The 18,933-nt window shown below is 63.8% G+C and overlaps 1 protein-coding gene across 2 annotated transcripts; it reads left to right on the top strand.

The window, feature by feature from the left end:
- The first annotated feature begins 1,470 nt into the window (after nucleotides 1-1,470).
- SLX9 (SLX9 ribosome biogenesis factor) lies at nucleotides 1,471-6,906 on the top strand. 2 transcript variants are annotated; one of them, XM_074264534.1, is made up of 6 exons: nucleotides 1,471-1,742; nucleotides 4,322-4,430; nucleotides 4,669-4,737; nucleotides 5,646-5,799; nucleotides 6,384-6,452; nucleotides 6,584-6,906. In XM_074264534.1, the coding sequence occupies exons 1-6, from the start codon at nucleotides 1,584-1,586 to the stop codon at nucleotides 6,702-6,704; spliced, it is 681 nt and encodes a 226-aa protein (XP_074120635.1). In that variant the 5' UTR covers nucleotides 1,471-1,583; the 3' UTR covers nucleotides 6,705-6,906. The 2 variants fall into 2 exon arrangements, with proteins under 2 accessions (XP_074120635.1, XP_074120636.1); XM_074264535.1 differs by lacking the exon at nucleotides 1,471-1,742 and adding an exon at nucleotides 1,964-2,273.
- Nucleotides 6,907-18,933: the final 12,027 nt, after the last annotated feature.

The following is an 18,933-nucleotide window of genomic DNA, read 5'->3' as shown; positions in this document are numbered from 1 at the left end:
CCGGCCTCCTAACCCCCGAGGGCACGTGCTGCCTTGCAGCCTCTTGTTGATTGATTGATTGCAGAACTTTCCCAGGTTCTCTCCCTAAGTGGGAGGGGCAAGCTCGCATTTACCCAGCAGGGAGCCTGGGCTCCAGCAGCGCCCCCCCCCAGGGGCCTAGACCTTCCTCGGGCGGGGGTGAAAGGCCCTGACTCCCACCCACCCAACGCTCCCCAAAGTTCCTTCCTAGAACAAGTGTCCAGAGAGGCCCCGGCAGAGAGGGAGAGGGAGCCACGAGGCCTCCCGCCACTCACATTAAGGGGGGAGGGGGGAGACTGGACAAGCTCCTGGATCTCAGTCTCGGGACTATAATGGGGGCCGAGAACAATTTTGAGGTCAGGGCAGGGGCGTCCCACAGTCAGTCCGCCCAAGTTCCCTCTTCAATCTCTGACCAGGAACCGGGGGTCAGACCTGGAAAGGAAAGCCCCTTGAACCCAGGCCAGGCCCTCAGCAGCAGCTGCCGCTAGTCCTGAGAACAGGGAAGGATCCATCTGGATTCCAGCTGGTGACAGGGATCTGGTCTCTGAGCAAACTGGTAGGAGGGGAATAGGCATTTATTAAGCACCTACGGCATACGAAGTGGTTTATAGCTACATAGATCTCATTTGATGCTCAAACAATCCTGTGTTCCAATCTTCACTTTACAGTTTAGGAAACCGAGGCAGACTGCTTAGGTGACTTGCCCAAGGCCCGACAGAGACGTGTCCGAGGTCTGACCTGGGTTCAGGACTTCTCCTGGGCCATCTGGCCCCCGGCTCTAGGGCATCCCCTGGCGTCCCTTCTCCTAGGAGTGGAGAGGAGCCCCGGGCCCGGCGAGGTCTGCAAGCGGGGAGCTCGGGACAGCCGGAGGGGCCGGCTCGAGCTCCGGGTCCTGACTGGCCGGGAGATCCTGCCGAAGTCCTTTCACTCCGCTGATCTAAGTTTCCTCAGCTGCAAAATGCTCGGGAGAAGGGAACGGCCAACTCCTCCAGGGGGCAGAAAAAGAGGCAAAAGGGGGGGCTCAGGCGGCTCTCAGGCGGCGCGCGGTCTGGGGAACTCGGGAGACGCGGAGGGGGGGGGCGGGGCGCTCCCCTCCCCCGGGGCTCCTGCGCCAGCGGGGGGAGAGGGTGTCTCAGGCGGAAGCGGTGGCCCGCGGGGCTGGAGCGGGGCATGTCCTTCCTCCCTTAGCAAGTCTCCCGACGGGGGTCCCCTCCCCTCCCCCACCCAGCTCCCGTGGGAAGAGAAAGGGAAGGGGACGCCGGGTTGGAAGACGATTCCGGAAGTCCCTAGGCCTCAGTTTACTCTCCAAACTGGAGGAGGGGCCGCATGGTGAATCTGTGAAAGTTACTCGGAGGCGAAGCCTGCCCGGGGGAGTGCGCACGCGCCTCGGACCGGAAGCGGGGTTCCGGGGCGGAGCCTCATTGAGCTCTCTCCTCCCTGGCCGGGACCCGCCCCTTTCCGCTTCCCCAAAAGGAGCCCGGCGGCGCCTCGGAACCCACGTGCACGGGTTCTTGTTTCCGGGGGGTGTGAGCACGTGACAGGCTCGGCCGCTCCGGAGACTCAGCATGGTGGGCAAAGTGAGACGGCCCCGAGCCCGGCTGCACGAGGCCGCGGTGAAGGCGGCGCGCCCGGCCCCGAACGCCAAGGAGGAGAAGACGACGGCAGCGGGGACGACGCCCTCGCGCCCCGCGGAGGTGACGCCGTGGAGCGGGACTGGGGGACAGGTAAGATCGGCGCACCGTGGGCGGGACCATTGGGCGGGACGTGGGGGGGGGCAGCTCTTGGTGCGGGGCTTGGCCAGGTTGGTGTTCTCTCTCTCGAGCAGCAGGGGGCGCTCTGAAGTCAGAAGAAGGGAGTGAGCACTCAGATTTACCCACTGTTGGGCTAAGCTGGAGGCGGGGGGAAGGGAGCGGGGAGCTAGACGCTCCCGAGAAAGCGGCAGGAGGCGCGCGAGAGCCAGAGTCGAGGGGAGGGGGGCGTGGAGGTGTGAGTTGTACCAAGTCCTGAGCCCCAGGGAAGAGTCCTAGAGCACTGGGCCTCCCCCCTGTGATCTTTCAGCTCCCTCCACGCCTGTGGGCAGAGGGCAGGCGCACTTTTTTCTCCATCCCGTGCCCCTGGCACTTGGCACACACCGGCTCCTAAGCAGTGCGGTTTGGTTGGCCGGGAGAGAATGGAGGAGGGGGGTCTGACAGCAGACTTACTTCTGCCTCAGGAACTCAGGAAGGTCCCTGCCAGCTCTGCCCTGGAGACCTTCTGTGAGCAGCCTCTCTCCCTTTCCTGTGGCTGTCTGGAGCATGGCCATCCTCCCAGGCCCGGACTGGGAGTCAGCCTGGACTCTCCCCCCCACTAATGGAATGCCAAGGCCTGTCAGTTTCACCTCCCCAGAATCCGCTGTCAATTTCACTTCCCCAGAATCTGCTGTCAATTTCACTTCCCCAGAATCTGCTGTCAATTTCACTTCCCCAGATCAGCTGTCAATTTCACCTCCCCGACATCTGTATTGATTTCACTTTGTTAGCATTGCCCATCAGGTGGCACTTCCCTGGCCCATCAGGTGACACCTCCCTGCCTCTGCCCTGTTCCCCCTCTCTGCTGATCCTGCCCCACCCTGGTGTAGGCCCTGCCCACCTGATGCCTGGACTACAGCTGGCTGCTGGGATCGTCCTGCCTCCGTCTCTCCCCCTCTGGTCAGCCTTCCATTTAGCCGGGCAGTGCAGGTCTTGTGTCACCCGCTGGTCACTAAGCTTCAGTGGTTCCCTGTGACCTCTCTGGTCAATGACAGAGTCCTCTCTGGCCTTTATTACCTGGCCCCTTCCTCCCTTTCCAGGCTCCTTATACTTCTCTCTCCAGATATGCTTCCATCCCCCCCACTTCCGGGTACCCCTCCCTCTGGCCATTAGACTTGTTCTAGATTTCCCCAGTCTCTGCCCTGGGTGGACTGGAAGCCCCTCGAAGGCAGGATTGTGTTTTGAGCTGGCGCAGTGTCCACTGACGGGTTCTCGCAGCTTGGCCGCCCGCTGGGGGTTCTCTGGAGGTGACCCCCGAGCCCCGGGGAGTCTGCGTCTGTCTGCATGGCTGGCTCCCCGCTCGCTTCCTGCCGGCTTTTTTTAGCCAGTTGCCTTCTTACGCTCCCCCTGTGGCTGATGGGACTGCTCACTGGCGTAATTAAAACAAGTCTAATTAAAGCCTGAGATCCTGGCTGCGGGAGGCCTCCCAGGAGGACACCTGAGTGGGAATGGAGGCGGCCGGGAGCTTCCTCTCTGCCTCCCACAGCCTGGAGGTCTCTGCCGCTTTCGTTCCAAGGGATTTAGAGGTCTCGAGGCCTTGGGGAGGAGAGAGAGGGGCTGGAGAGAGGAGGCAGCCCGCTGAGCAGGAGAGGGCGGCGGGGGGACGGGCTGAGAGTCGCCAGGGGCGGGCAGCCGCGTCCGGAGCGAGCGTGGGCCAGTGTTGGGACCCCGTTCCCTGCAGGTGGGAAGACTGGGCCAGGAAGAAAGGGGCTGCCTGAGGCTGGTCCTGAGGCCGGGGCTGCAGCTCTTTGGAGGCTGGTGGTGGTCTAGGGCTGGGCCGGCCCGAGGCTCATGACCCTGAGAGGGGGAAAGTGGGACCAGGGAAGCGGGGAGGGCCGGCCAGGAGGCCGAGCGTGGGCTGGAAGTCAGGGCTCAGGGGCTCCAGGGTGACGAGTGATGGCCGAGGCCTGATCGGAGAGGGGCCTGTGGGGACACCCACATTCGGTCGGGGGTAGTTCCCAGGAGGGACCCCGTCCTCACCGAGCGTGTGTTAGCGCCAACACGAGGTGCAGATGACTGCGTCCGTGGAAATGAGCGCGGCCAGCCTGGACGCACGCGAGGGGCGAGTGCAGAGTGCCTGGCACAGAGAGCACAAACGCAAGGTTCCTCAGACCCCAGGGGGTCTTAAGCTGGGGCCCCCAGGGGGCCCTGAAGCTCAGGTGGGAAAAACATCTTATTTCAGCAAAATTGATTTCCTTTATTCTCCCGCCTTTGACTGCACTTATTTAAACTTAAACCTTTGGAGAAGGGGCCCTGGCCTTCAGCAGGAGCCAGCGGGGCTGAACAAGAAGGTGGGATTGTAGCCCAGACTTATGGGAAGCCTGGAGACAGACATATACACCAAGCGGGGCAGGGGAAGGCCCAAGAAAATGCCTGGAACCCCGAGGAGGGGTCAGTTCTTGGGAGGCAGAGCCGGGGGCCCAGCTTTGTCCCCTCCCCCCCGGCCCCTGGAGGTCTGTGACCCTTGGTTAGGTGAGTCCGTTCCCAGCTTGTCTCGTCCCCGCCTTAATCCACAGGACTGGGGTTTGGTGACCTCGGACATCTTTGCCGGGACCACGATCGACCCGAAGGCCCTGGTCCAGAAGTTGGACGTGGACGTCAGAAGCGTGGTCTCCGCAGGCGCAGGTGAGAGCGCTGGAGGAGGAACCCGGGGGGCGCCGGGCAGGGTCGAGGCTTTCACGGCTGAGCCGAGCTCGGTGGAGCCGGGGTGGCCGGCGGGTGCCAGCGGGGGGAGGGCCAGGCTCTGGGACAGTCCCCTTAGTGTGGCACCAGTGCCCACGCGTGCCCTGGCCGAGGGCCGTGGTGGGCAGGGGCTCGGGCCCAGAATGCCGCCCCTGCTCACGTGTCCCCTGTTTCCTTTCAGGCCCCGAAGCAAAACCCGTTTTGTCCAAGAAAGAGAAGATGAAGCTGAGACGGTCCAGATGGCTGCAGAGTAAGCCCGGCGGGGGGGCCCAGACAGTGCCCCGCGGGGCCTCGGAGCCGCCCAGGGACTGGTCTCGGGGCTGGGAGCCAGGGGCAGGGGTGTGAGTGTCTGTGCCCGCCATGCACGTGGCACTAGTGGCCAGTGTTCCCTTCCCGGCTGGGGAGTATGCGTGGATCACTGGGCGTGTGCCCAGGGGAGCTTTGGAGCAGACTTTGTCCGGACGGTGCTGGGGGGGAGCCCGGGTGGAGGCTGACCCCGGGCCCCGGCAGCCATCCTGCTTGCCCCCGGAGGGCTGAGTGCGCCGGGGCCACTCACCGCCCGCTTTCCCCTCGGCGGCCCTCAGACCCAGCCCCGCCACAGAGGGGCATTCGTGGTCACGGCCCAAGCACTCGTTTGTCTCTGGGGCCGTTTCCACTCAGAACTCTGTAAAGGGCCGAGATGGCGGCCCTGCCCATGTTGGGCGGGACACTGGTCCGAGGTGGGGGCCGTCCAGACCCAGACAGAGGCTGGTGTCCCGGCTCCAGAGGGCTCCTGCTTTGAAGGGGGGACGAGCCGCGGGCGGGTGAAGCTTGGGCCCCAGGCGCGGAGGCGGGTGAGACTTTTCTGGGGAGGGCTGTGGGAAGGAGGCCCTTCCCCTGCGCCTGGGGGGGCTTCCTGTCTGTGTGCCCAGGATGTGGGAGCAGACCCTGGGCCGCCCACTGCGGGCTGTGGCGCGTGTAGGCGAGGAGCTCTTGGGCTGAGGGGGCGGTTCTGTTGGGGGGGGATGAGCCCCCCAGGACTGGGAAGGCCAGGGCCCCTCACCCTTTTTAGCGGGGGACACGCAGGGAGCAGAGGAGGGCACCTGGGAGCTGCTCAGGGATGGAGGCGGGTGCCGGCCTGACTCGCCCCCACCCTCATCCTGCTCTTCTCTGACTCAGAAATAGAGACCATCAAGGCAGCAGAAGAGGCGCGCCGGGCGCAGGTGAAGCGGAAGGCCACGGCTGTGGTGGGAGACCTGCACCCGCTCATGGAGGCCCTGCCCGAGCTGTCCGAGCTGGTGACGGGCAGCCGGCCCCGGAGGAAGCTCAAGAGGTGGGGGTGGGGGTGCCAAGTAGAGCAGACGCTGCGTAGATACATGTGGGCAGGACTGAGCCTGGTTGGCGCAGAAGGAGTGGGAGCGCAGAGGCTGTGGGTCCCCGAGCCCGCCCCGCGCCACTCCCTGCACTGAGGGCCAGGCACCGGAGCAGCCCCTTGAAAAGGGGGGGGCTGGGGTCATGGGGGGGACTGGGGGCGTTGGCTGGGGGTTTCCCCCGGAATTGGGGGAGGTTAAGCTGAAGAGTTCCTGAGAACCAGACAGCAGTGAGCTCCGTGCTGGAGAGCGCCCCCTTTGGGCCCCTCCCTGCACCCTCCTTGGGCACCCCCACGGTGCCCAGGCTGGCTGGGGAGCTCAGGCCCGAGTGGGGGCTGGCCACTGTCCTCCTGTAAGGGAGGACCCTGGAAGCTCGGGGCAGGTAAAGGGCCTACTGGGTGTGGCGCTGGGGGGAGAGGGGCTCCCTGGAGGGCGGACCCCGATGCGCTGCAGCCGGTTCTTGGGCAGAAGGGGCGCAGGCCCCCTGCTGGGAGTGGGGGCATGGGGGGCTCTCTGGCTCTGCTGACCCCCCTCTCCTCCCCCGCAGCGCCCCAAGGCCGAAGGCAGAGCCCTCTGACTTCAACCGCATGACCCCGGCCCAGAAGCGCAAGCTCCTGTAAGTATGGGCAGGACCGCCCCGGACGCTGCCCCTGGGCGGGGGGAGGGACCCCTGGGTTCTGGTAGCTCCGCAGGGGAAGGTCCCAAGGTCAGCTGGGAGGTGGCTCTGAGCCGTGTCTCCCGTTTCAGAGAGGACGAGATGGCGCGCTTTCAGGAGCTGGCTGCCAGCCCCTCCTACCGAGCCAACCCCCTGCGGGCCATCGGCGAGCAGCTCTCCAAGAGGCTGAGGCAGGAGGACGGGAGGCTCTAGGTGCGGACGGAGCGGGGGACGGGAGCCGAGGCCGGGGACAGCGGCAGAGCGGAGGCCGGCCTCCTGTGCCTGCGGGTGGAGGCGCCGAATGGCTCCAGAATGGCTCCTGTCCCTCCGTTTGGGGGCACGGCAGCCTGGCCCCCGCGTAGCCCCAGGGAAGTTGTGAGGGACAGCTAATAAAGTGACCTCCGGGGCCTTCGGAGCCTGCACGTGCTCAGCTTGGGGACCTCAGGGGAGGGGCCGACCCACGGCGGTGCTCCCTGGGGTGGGTGCTCCTTGGGGGGAGGCGTCCCCGGGGCCGGACAAGCCCAGGGTCCATCCAGATGCTGATCTCTGGTCCCGGAGAGGAGGGGGAGGCGAGCCCGGCCTCCAGGCGCTTCTGTCAGAGTCTCTCGGCTTTCTCTGGGCCGGGGAGCACCCCTGGGCCGGCCCCAGCCCTGCCCGCTGGCCTTTCCAAGTGGCCGGGCCTCCGAGGGGCCGCGCCTTTCTGAGCCCACACCAGGCAGAACGGGGGCTCCCCAGAGAAGGAGGCCTTTGGGACGGACGGGCTTCAGGTGCACTCAGCCGAGGCACGGAGACGCGAGAGCGCAGCTGGGTTTGGGGGTCGCAGGGAATCCGCGCTGGGCTGGCCCGAGAGGGTCCGAGATCTCAGCGAGTGGGCGGCCGAGGGCCCCGCCACCCTTTGGTGGCCCTGCGGGAGCCAGCTCAGAGGCCGCCCGAGGAGCCCCCGTGCTGCCCCTTACATGCGATGCCCTGCAGGGAGTGCGTCTGCTCCCAGGGAAGTGTCCGTCCTCCCAGCCGAGTCCTGCTGCAGGCTCTGTGGGCCAGGGAGCCCCGAGGGCTGCTGCACCCCTGGGCCAGACCTGGGTCTCTGAGGACGCACTTGTAACAGAGCATCTGAGAGATCTGGGAGGGGGCCGGACTCCAAGACAGAGCCGCCCTGCTGGCTCTCCCGCCTCCTGCACTTTGAGAAAGATTCCCCGTTCACCGGCCTCGTGCTGGCCGGCCTGTCCTCCGGCTCCCCCGCCGAGAGCGGGGCCGTGTGGCCCGGCTTTCCGGAGGCCTCGGGCCCAGCCTTCCTTTCAGCCACGAGAATGGTCGGGAGCCCAGAGCTTTTATGGGCTCCTTCACAGTCCGGCTCCTCCCCGGGCCGGCCTAGCCTTCGGAGGCGTCGACGTGGCAGAACTGGACCAAGTACTAGAGAAGCTTTGTCTCCGTTCCAGCGAGTTAACGCCTTGGTGTAGGACTAGACTGACTGAGCCCGGTGCTGCTCCACAGTCCTGCCCTTTGCACCTCTGGCTGAGCAGGAGATGGAAGCACGGGGCTGGGGCCTGTGCGCTGGGCCCGGGGGGTGGCCCCGCCGGGAGGGTCGGGATGGGGAGTTCTGGTTTGGACACGTTGCGTTTGAGGGTCTGCAGGGCCGTTGGGCTGGCGAGGTTGGCGGTCCGAGAGCTGCCTCCCCGGAGGCAGACACGAGAGGCCTGAGGGGACGGGGCCCCAAGACCCGGCTGGAGCAGGGCCGAAGCTGCTCCTGCTGCTGGCTGGCTGTGGAGGGTGGGGTGAAGGACCCCGCCGGCTCCGGCTCCTGTGCCCCACATCCCGGTCCTGCCCTCGACCTCCCTTCCCCTGCCGCCCCGCTTTTGCCTGGGCCGTGACCCCCTCGGGAAGGCGCTCCTTCGCCCCTCTAAGACTTGGGCTTTGAAGCCTTGTCTGACCTTGGACTCTCTCCCTCCCCGAGAGACCCCGCGCTCCATGAGCCGCCACAGGAGAACAGACGGTGCTCGCCCGGCCCCCTCCTCCAGCCCCTTCCCAGCACTTCCTGGGGCAGAATTGTCTGCGGGTCATCAGGGGCCGTTTTTCCCCTTGGGCCACATCACCCCCATCTGGACACTGGCGCTAAGGAACCGCCGGGACGATGGGAGCGCGGCCATGGGGGGGGGGCTTTCTGGCCGGGATGGGGGGCGCTGATGGACGTGTCTTCCTGCCCCCTTCACGGCCGCGTCTCCAGCCACGGGCCGTTCCACTCGGCCCCGACGGAAGCTGTGGCCTCCACTCAGGGCGGCTGATGGGCCGGAGCCGCGTCGTCCTGTGACATCCCACGGGCGGAGGCACTGACCGGCGCCCCGGGAGGGGGGGCCTGGGCTCTGAGACCCCCGGGGCCTCGGCTCCCTCCTTTGTCAGCTGGGGGGTCTGGGGGGAGGACGACAGAGCCCCTCCCACCCTGGGGGGCTGCTTCTCCCCAGCTTGTCTGGTGACGTCACGGGGCGGGCAGAGCTCTCCAAAGTCTCGACCTGCTTGGTCCTCCAGAGTCCGCGGGGCAGGACGCCAGCGTCAGGAGGCGTGACCTCCGCCGCGCCCCCCCCCCCATGTCCCGTTGCTGCTGCCTCCCCGCCCCCTCCTCTGGGGGTGTCCTGGGGGTGGGGGGCTTGCATAAGTCAGATGGCTGGTGGGGCCCACCTTCTGGGGGGGGGAGGAAGCCATCTCTGTCTTGCCTTCCCCCCCACCCCAGCTTCTCTCAAAGCACCTGAATTTGGCCTGTCTCTAGACATGCCCCCCATTCCCACCCCAGAAGCCGAGGCCTCCCACAGCGTGGGGACCCGAAGTCCATTTGTGACGAGTGAGGTAAAGAGCCCGCGTCCCCGCAGAAGGAAGCCCCCAACACAGCACACTCGTGCCGAAGGGAGCCAGATGTGGCAGAGGAGGGAGCCAGATGGGGCAGCAGAGGAGGGAGCCAGATGTGGCAGCACAGGAGGGAGCCAGATGTGGCAGCACAGGAGGGAGCCAGATGGGGCAGCGGAGGAGGGAGCCAGATGTGGCAGCGGAGGAGGGAGCCAGATGTGGCAGCAGAGGAGGGAGCCAGATGGGGCAGGGAACAAGGGAGCCAGATGTGGCAGCAGAGGAGGGAGCCAGATGTGGCAGCAGAGGAGGGAGCCAGATGGGGCAGGGAACAAGGGAGCCAGATGTGGCAGCGGAGGGAGCCAGATGGGGCAGGGAACAAGGGAGCCAGATGGGGCAGCGGAGGAGGGAGCCAGATGTGGCAGCACAGGAGGGAGCCAGATGGGGCAGCGGAGGGAGCCAGATGGGGCAGGGAACAAGGGAGCCAGATGGGGCAGCAGAGGAGGGAGCCAGATGGGGCAGGGAACAAGGGAGCCAGATGTGGTAGAGGAGGGAGCCAGATGTGGCAGCACAGGAGGGAGCCAGATGGGGCAGCGGAGGGAGCCAGATGGGGCAGCACAGGAGGGAGCCAGATGGGGCAGCGGAGGGAGCCAGATGGGGCAGAGGAGGAGGGAGCCAGATGGGGCGGCAGAGAGGGGAGCCGAGTGTGGGTTTAGGGCAGAACTGGCCCTGGACGTTGGGAACTGAACAGCAGAGGGGCCCCCGGGGACCTGTCTGAGGAGACACGAACCGCCTCTGCCATGTTTCCCAGGCGTGGGCTCGCCCCTTCCTCCCCGGAGGCCGTCTGTGGGGCGGCCTGTGCCAGGTGGGAAAGGGATGCTTTGTGGCTGCTGCTCTCAGTAATGCCTTCAGCCTTCTTGCGGGCTCGGGCCCGGTGTGTTGGCCTCCCGGCGGGCTGCGCTCCGTGAGGAAGGAGGCTCTGGGCTCGTCCAGCCTTCTCACGCTTCCCTCCCACCCGGAGAACGGTTTACTTGGGGAGAAAAGCTTGGACTGAGCTGGCGCTGGTGGGGAGGCTGCTGCCCCTGGGCCCCTCCCTCCCTGCGCCATGGAGGCCCCGCTCTCAGGCCCCTGCTTCGCCTGCCCCTTCTCAGTCGCTGCCTGGGTCTTTAGAGAGCAGGTCCGGGAGGCGCTGACCGGGAGAGCACCGGGGCTGGCGGCCAGTGCAGAAGGACCCGGCGTGGGCGCTGGCGTCCTGCCCCTGCCGAGTCCCCGCAGACGGAGCCGCAAAGGCGGCTTCCAGCCCTCCCGGCACCTCTTGCTTTTGGGGGCAGTCCCCTTGCCCGCTTCAGGTGCTGGGCGGGCTCTCCAAACGACCCATCGCTGGGTGGGGACCAAGCTGGGGGGGGGGCAGGTTCCCAGGCTGATGCCCTGGGCCTCGGTGCTGGGGGGGGGGGGGCTTAGCTTTACTGGCCTGTGGGATGCCCCCCCCCCCGCTCCGGGGCCAGGCGAGTTTTTCCTCCATATACGGCCACTCCGGGCCAGCAGCCATCCGGTTGACATGTTTTCCTTCCTCCTAATGTCCTGATTGGACGCTGGTGTTCCAGGATAAGCCAGAACGAAACTTCCGGCCTTCTCTCCCCGCTGGCTTCTCAGAGGGGGCCGGGGCTGTCAGCCCGGCCTGGGCGCCTGTGTCTGGGGCTTTTTGCTCCCGGCCCGGCTCCTGCCTGTCTTGGTGGGTGGTCTCAGCAGTCCCTTTCCTCCCACCAGCCTCCTTGCTCTGAGGAGAGAGCAGGGGGTGGCCCTGGGGGCAGAGCCATCTCCTCCAGCTTTTGTGACCATCCTGGCTAGTCCACAAGGGCAGACCTGACTGTGGGGCTGCCTCCCCCTGCCCAAGACCCTCAGCAGCCAGCGGCCCCCCCCCCGCCCATGTGGGAAGGGCCCTTGGCCCCTTACAGGTACAGATAGCATCCCAGGCAGAAAGCCGCCCCCTGCCCTCGCCCAGGCCGGGCTCCACACAGCGGGCGACCACGTCCGAGGCCTCTGGATGGGATCACACGTGCCCTGCCCAGGGCCCTGGAGAGCTGGGGGCGGGCTGAGGACGCGCCACGCAGGAGGAGGACCAGCATGGTGCCATCGCAGACCAGCTTCAGCCACTCCAGAGGCTCATCCCAGGGAGGAAGTGTGCCAGTGCCCTCCAAAGTGCCAGCCTCTCCTCAGCAGCTCAGCGCCCCCAGAAGGGCCCCTGGGGCACTCACGCAGCCTCAGGGGAGACAAAGCAGCCGTGCCGCTGAATTAAGGAGTCCCCGAGCAAAGGGCGGGTTCTGCAGCGTGAGTGGGAAGGGTGAGGAGGAAGGAGCTCGCGGCCTCAGATCCAGCGTCTCCGTACCACCCGTGTCGCCCGGGCGCCAGGCGGGGCAGCCATCCGGGCAGTGGCCAGCACACTGGGCCTCCCTGGCAGGAGGGTGACCGTCCTTCGTGGGCCCCGGGCTCAGCTAGACCCTCTGAGGAGCCGGAGCAGCAGGCTGGCACACAGCAGGCGCCAAAACCATGCTTCTTGCCGAAAGCCTCACCAAGCCAAGGCAGAACTCTGCAGCGCGGGACTTCTGTGCGCAGGCTTCCTTTCTCCAACTTGAGGGGAAGGCGGCAGCTCTGAGCGGGGTTCTGCCCCGGAGGTCGGGGGGCAGCAGGACGGGCGGGGCCTCGGGCTCCCCTTGGTTCTCCAAGCCAGAGCGCGCCCCTCCAGAGGCTCCTTTAGGGAGCGCCCGGCCGATGTTTCTCTTCGCTGCTCCCAGGGGAGGGGCTCGGTCGGCTTGGGGCCGGGCGTTTCCCGTGCCCGCTCAGAGTCTTGCTTGTCACCGCAGGCTTTGCCAGCCTGCCCTCCCCCCAGGGGCACCGAGGCCCTTCACGCACTCCACATGCACGTCATAAACGCCCGCCGTGTGCCAGGAACTGGGGACAGAGTGGCGGTGAGCGGTGGATGGGGAGCCCAGGACCCAGCGGGCATTCCCCGAGCTTCTCCGGCCTGGGAGAGCCCACGGTGCCCATGGGGAGGGCCCCTCTGGACCACCTCTGTGACCCACGAGGGCACCTGGCCGTGGCCACCCCTTGTCTCGTGGGTCCCTGTGGGGGCAGCTTCCTGATTAGCCACCGGCCCCCCCCACGCTGGCAGGGGGAAGGCCCCCAACCCCTCTGACAGCCTGGACCCAGGCGCCAGGAGGCCGAATTCCGGGGCTGAGGGGGATGGGGGCCGGTCCAGGCTGGCAGCGCTGATGACCGGCGGGCTTGGGTGCCCCTTCCAGGGCCCGGGCGCTGTCCGACCCCCCATCCCGCCCCCCGCGAGTTTGCCGCCGGTGTTCGGCCCCGCTCTCTGCCCCCAGACGCCCGCTGGCTCCTTGTGAGCGCCTTCCCCGGAGTCTCAGCTGAGCCAGGGCTTTTCTGTCTTATTGTCTCCTGCCCGCTTGAAACAGGCTCAGCGCGTGGCCCTGTGCCAGTCAGTGCCAGGCCCTCCGTGGGGGCTTGAACGGACCGGGGACCAGGAGCCCCCGAGCTCAGAGACGGGGGAGCAGACCGGACGTCCCAAGAGCGTCGCCCCCTTGCGGCGGCCGTCCTTGGGGTGCAGGACCACCGAACCCCTGGTGATTTCTAAACCGGAGAAATGGCAGCGCTAACCTGGGAGCACCGAGGGAGCCCCCCGCTGGTCCCCCGGCCCCGAGGGCCCCCGCCCCCCGCTGCTCCTTTTACCAGACCCTGGTTCGAGTCACAGCGTGGAGAGCACCGGCTCCCTGCCCTCCCACGGGAGCTCGCGGACACGCGGAGGGGACTGGGGGGGGGGCGGGGGGAGCCTATGGGGGGGGGCCGCCCCTTCCAGCATCCCCTGCCCCTCCTTCGGCGCTGGCAGGGGGCTCGGTCCGGGAGCCTCGTCAGTCCTGGGGTGAAATGCAGCGGCGCAGGCGGACGGAGGAGACCCCTTCCCGGACTCTGAGCTGGGGGGCCAGGACTTTGGGAAGCTCTGAGCCCCGAGGGGGAGGCCTCGGCCGGATGGCGCCAGAATCCGCAGCCCTGGGGAGGGGCTCCTGCTCCGGGGTCTCCAGGGGCCTTCCCAGAGGCGGGGGAGGGACGCTCCCCGAGGTCTGCAGGACCACCCCGCGCTCCTGACGTGAGCCTCTGGGCGCCTTCCCAGCCTGCTTCTGGGTTAAAGTCTTCCAGCACCTTCCGGCCCAGCGGGTTACTCAATCTCGGTGACTGATGAGCTGGCTGGTGGGGGAAGGACAGAGACGCCCTGCTCTCCCCTCGGCTCCCGAGCCCCGCTTTATGGCGGCTGGAGGAGGCCAGGGATGCCCGAGGGGGGCCGCTCCGGGCCCTCCCGGCTCTGCCTTGGCTGGGGGAGGGGCGCAGAGGAAAGGAGCTGGATTCGAATCCCTCCGGCAGACCTTGCCTCTGCTCTGGGACTCCAGCTCCTTTTTGGTCGTGTGAGGAGGTCTCTTCCAGCTCCAGGCCCACAAGCGCGTGTCTGAGCCCGAGCTGGGACCTCGGAAGCTGGGAGATGGAAGGCAGGCGGCCCCGGGAGAGCCCCGGGGCCCCCCGAAGATGCCGGGGCGGCCCCACACTCGGCCTGCTGGGGCCGATGGCTTCAGGCTGGGAGCTGGGTGCTGGGCCAGGCCTCCGGCCTTCCCTTCCTGGCTCCCCGCTGGGCCGGCAGATTGCTTCCAGCTGCCGGTCCCGTCCAGGCCGATCCTCTCCTTTTTCACCTCGTTTGAGGCTCGGTGAGAGGGAGGAGCCTCCTGCCCCAAACTCATGCGCTGACTGTGCCGGGGCCATCGCCGTCTGCGGGATGTCCCTCTGGCCGCCGGACCACGCAAGAGCCGCTGCCTGGGGCAGGCTGCCGGGCCTCAGGGCCCCCCCCCCCCCCCCGCCCAGGGGGGCCGGTCCTGTCCTCCGAGGGGCTGCCTTGGAGGCCGGAAGCCCTCCGGCCCAGCTGCTGAGCGCGCGGCCCCCTCCCGTGGGCCTGGGCCAGTTCCCCAGTGCTGTGCTCCACACTCAGGCCCCTCTGAGAGGAGATGGCTCTCTCCACTGGAGCTCGCCGGATCACCCCCTTGTTGGAGAAAGCCTCGAACATGTTGCGTTGCCGTGTACGACCATCTGGTCCTGCTCCCTTCCCTCAGCATCAGCTCCTGCCAGTCTCTCCGGGCCTCTCTGACATCATCCTGCTGCTCATCCCCCCCGCCCCCCCCGCTGGGGTTAAGTGACTCGCCCAGGGTCTCACAGCCAGGACGGGTTAAGTGTCTAAGATTTGAACTCGGGGCCTCCTGAATTCAGGGCTGGGGCGCTCTCCACTGCGCCCCCTACTGCCCCCGCTGGTCATTTCTTACAGAACCATAGTATTCCATAACGTCTCCAGCAGACGGGCATCCGCTCGGTTTCCAGTTTCTGGCCACCACAAAAAGCCGCCGCAGACATCTCTGCACAGGGGGGTCCTTTCCCTTTTTTATGATCTTTTTGGGTACAGACCTAGTAGTGAGGTCCAGGAGTATTCAGTTTCAGAGTCCTTTGGGCATAGTTCCGGATCGCCCTCCAGAAGGGCTGGATCCGTTCACCGCTCCACCAACAATGTATCAGTGTCCCCGTTTTCCCCCGGCCCCTCCAACATTCGTCATCGGCCTTTCCTGCCAGCTCATCTGAGAGGTGTGAAGTGGTACCTCAGAGTTGTCTTAACTCGCATTTATCTAATCAGTGATTTAGAGCATTTTTTTCATATAACTAGAAATGACTTTCACTTCATCATCTGAAAACGATCTACTCACATCCTTTGCCCATTTATCAATTGGGGAGTGGCTTGTGTTCTTATAGACTTGAGTCAGTTCTCTGTATATTTTGGAAATGAGGCCTTTATCAGGAACAAAATCTTTCCTCACCTTTCTGCCTCCTTTGTAATCTTGGCTGCATTGATTTTGTTTGTACAAAACATTTTTAATTGAATGTAATCAGAATTATCTATTTTGCACTTCGTGCATCAATGTCATAAATTCTGCTCTTCTCCAAAGATCTGAAAGGTAGGCTACCCCTTGTTCTCCTAGTTTGCTCATAGTACCACCTTTTATGACTAAATCATGAACTCATTTCAGTCTTATCTTGGTATAGGATGTTAGGTGTGAGTCAATGCCTAGTTTGTGCTGTACTAATTTCCAATTTTCCCAGAAGTTTTTGTCCAATAGTGAGTTTTTATCCCAGACCTGGGGTCTTTGGGTTTATCAAACAATGGACCATTAGAGCCATTGACTATTGGGTCTTGTGAACGGAACCTATTCCACTGATCCATTACTCTATTTCTTAGCCAGCACCAAATGGCTTGGATGACTGTCTGACAGCTTTTCACAGAGCCCTGTACCTCTGTACCCTCCCTGCTTGGGCTGGCTGCTGGTCAACCATCCATGCACCCGCCTGTTGGAATATCCGCCCGAGCCCTTCTGATCCACCTGGCCCCCCTCTCTCGCTATTGCCCAGTGGTGATAGGGATTGGCTAATCCTGCTGTGGGACCCCGGGCAGTACTCATTCTCCTCATCTGTGCAATGGTCCCTCCTCCACAGTCCTGTGTGCCAGGTCCACAGAGCCTTCTATTGTCCATCCATCAGGCAGTCAGGAAGGCTAGGGTCCACACGGGGGCCATACATGATCTTCCTCTGAGACCAGCCCCCAGGTCCAGGCTGAGCTCAGCTTGACTCACCATCCAGCCCCACACACAGCAAGGGGCCCTGAGCTGACTTCCTCAAAGGTCAGTCCCTTTTGCCAGTTGCCTCCCAGCCTGAGACTGGCATTGGGACTGGCTTGTATGGGGAGTGCAATGGTCTGTTCCCGGGAGACCTGATGACCCTCTCCCGGCACTTCCCAGAAATCCCACGCATATAGATAGTCAGCACTGGCCAGGCCCCGGAGCTGGGGCATCCGAACCTCTGTTCCCTTTTTGGTTTACCTTCATTAATCTTATACTCCTGGGAATGCTCGTCGGTCACAAACCCTGGGATGCCACATCTTTGGGAGAATCCAATAGAGAAATGACCCAAAGGAGAGCAGAGAAAACGTCCGTTCTTGGGAGCAGGTGAAGCCCCCTGCCCTTCCTAAGGCAGAGGAGCCCACAGGGCAGATGGGAGAGCCACGGGAGCTTGAGCCCCGGCTTCCCGCATAGCAGCCATGCTTGATCCTGAAGCCTTGGGAAGAGATGGTGAGGAACTAGCGAACAAATGGAGCTTCTAAAAAAAAATCCAAAAACAAGGCCGACTCCAAAGCTGCCCGGGCTGACCAACCACTCCAGGCTAGAGTACCAGAAGGCAAGACTGTCCAAGCTGTCCGTCATAGAGCAGCAGAAATCCTGGAGAAACTGAGGCAGCCTGGACAAAAAGGTCACTGACTCTGGGCATGAAGGTCTGCTGGCTTCTCTGGCAGGGCTCTTTCTGTGATGCTAGCTGCCTGAGTCTTGTCTCTCCTCTGTTCCTCTGTTTCTGCCCCTATCTCTTTCTTCTTCGTGCCTATGTCTGTCTGTCTGTCTGTCTCTGTTTGTCTCTGCCTATCTGTCTCTTCCCCTCTCTGTCTTGGTCTCTGTCTCTGTCTCTCTGTCTCTGTCTCTGTTTGTCTCTGCCTATCTGTCTCTTCCCCTCTCTATCTTGGTCTCTGTCTCTCTGTCTCTGTCTCTGTTTGTCTCTGCCTATCTGTCTCTTCCCCTCTCTATCTTGGTCTCTGTCTCTGTCTCTCTGTCTCTGTCTCTGTTTGTCTCTGCCTATCTGTCTCTTCCCCTCTCTATCTTGGTCTCTGTCTCTGTCTCTCTGTCTCTGTCTCTGTTTGTCTCTGCCTATCTGTCTCTTCCCCTCTCTATCTTGGTCTCTCTCTCTGTCTCTGTCTCTCTGTCTTGGTCTCTGTCTCTGTCTCTCTGTCTCTGTCTCTGTTTGTCTCTGCCTATCTGTCTCTTCCCCTCTCTGTCTCTGTCTCTGTCTCTCTGTCTCTGTCTCTGTTTGTCTCTACCTATCTGTCTCTTCCCCTCTCTGTCTTGGTCTCTCTCTCTGTCTCTCTCTCTCCGTGTGTCTCTGTCTCTTGTCTCCCTTCAGACATTAGGGCACTCGGGCAGTGAGAAGCCCACGGCTGCTCAGCTGCTGAGCAGGACCAAAGACGAGATATGATACACAGAGAGTCTCATCGCCCACCCGGGAAGCTCACCGAAAACTAAATATAGCCGGCAGCCGAGGAACGCCCGCTTCGTGCCCACTGGCCAGCGTGTGAGGTCTAGCTGCCCAGCATTTCTGGGCATTCTGAGTTGCCGGCGCAGTGCTGGGAAGAGCCATGAGCTGACCCCTTATTCCTGGGAGGAGGGAAGACGAGCCCTGCGCCCCGCTTCGAGCCCTCGCCCAACCATGGCAGCTCTGACTCGTGTGCAGTGGCCAGCAGGCACTACCTGAGGAGTGCGGGGCTAGCCCAGGGCGTGGGGGCGTGGCCAGAGTGCTCCACGTTCGCCTCCTGCCCTTCTTTACCTCATGTCCCTTTCCAGTTCATCTTGGCTCCGACCTCTTCCTCTGATCCACAGGTCAGCCCTCCTCTCCTCGAGCAAGCCTTTGCTCTCTCCTGGGCCTGGTTTTGCCTCAATAAAATAACCCTTGAGGATCCCTCTTAGATCAGATGAGCCCTCAGCCCCCTCCCCTTCCTCGCAGCCACAGCTCTGTGAGGGCCCTCCCTTCGGTCAGGCTGCACTCCTTGCCCGAGGCTGAGAAATGGGCAGGGAAGGGGGGGTGGGAAATGGCCGCCCGTGAGGACGGGCTGGGCCTGGTGGGGCTTACGAAACACTCACTCCCCATTGCACAAGTAGAGAAACTGAGGGGGATGGAGATGTGACATGCCCAGTATCGCACTCCTGTCGGTAGTCATTACGCCACAGACTCTGCAGGTTACCTCATTGGTATCCAAGATGGCGACCGCCTCCCGACTTGCCTACCCCCTGTTTGCAAGCAGTGGGATTTCTGGTCCAGGACGGGGGCGGGGGGGAGGGGGGATCATTACCCTGCTTGTACAATGTGGATTCCACTCGGCACTCGCTGGGGAGTCCAAAGGAGACCCTAAGGACGGAATCTGGGGGAGGAGACGTGTGCAGGGAGGGGGGACGTTTTCTCCAGTCATTCCCCACTGGCAGCTGATGGCCCTTCCTGCCTCTCCCAGCCTGTCTCTCTCTCCTCCTCATTCTCCTCTCTTCTCTTCTCTTCTCTTCTCTTCTCTTCTCTTCTCTTCTCTTCTCTTCTCTTCTCTTCTCTTCTCTTCTCTTCTCTTCTCTTCTCTTCTCTTCATTCTCTTCTCTTCTCTTCCCTTTTTTCTCCTCTTCAGCTCTTTTCCTTTGTTTCTCTTTTTCCTCCTTTCCTCTCTTCTCCCCTCTTATTTCTTCCTCTCCTCTTTGCTGTTGCTCCTTTCTTTCTTCCTTCTCTTGGTTCTTCCTTCCTCCCTTCTTTCTGTCCTTCCTTTTGTTCTTGCTCTTCTTTCTTCTTGTCCCTTTGCCCCACGTTCCCCATGGTGTGAGGCCCGGCTTTGGCTAATGAGGACGAAGAGCACCACACAGATAGTCGTTCTCTCTGATTCTGCTTCCAG

This window comes from Sminthopsis crassicaudata, chromosome 4 (assembly GCF_048593235.1).
Source record: "Sminthopsis crassicaudata isolate SCR6 chromosome 4, ASM4859323v1, whole genome shotgun sequence".
Lineage (NCBI taxonomy): Eukaryota > Metazoa > Chordata > Mammalia > Dasyuromorphia > Dasyuridae > Sminthopsis > Sminthopsis crassicaudata.
This window is presented reverse-complemented; position numbering and strand designations above follow the sequence as displayed.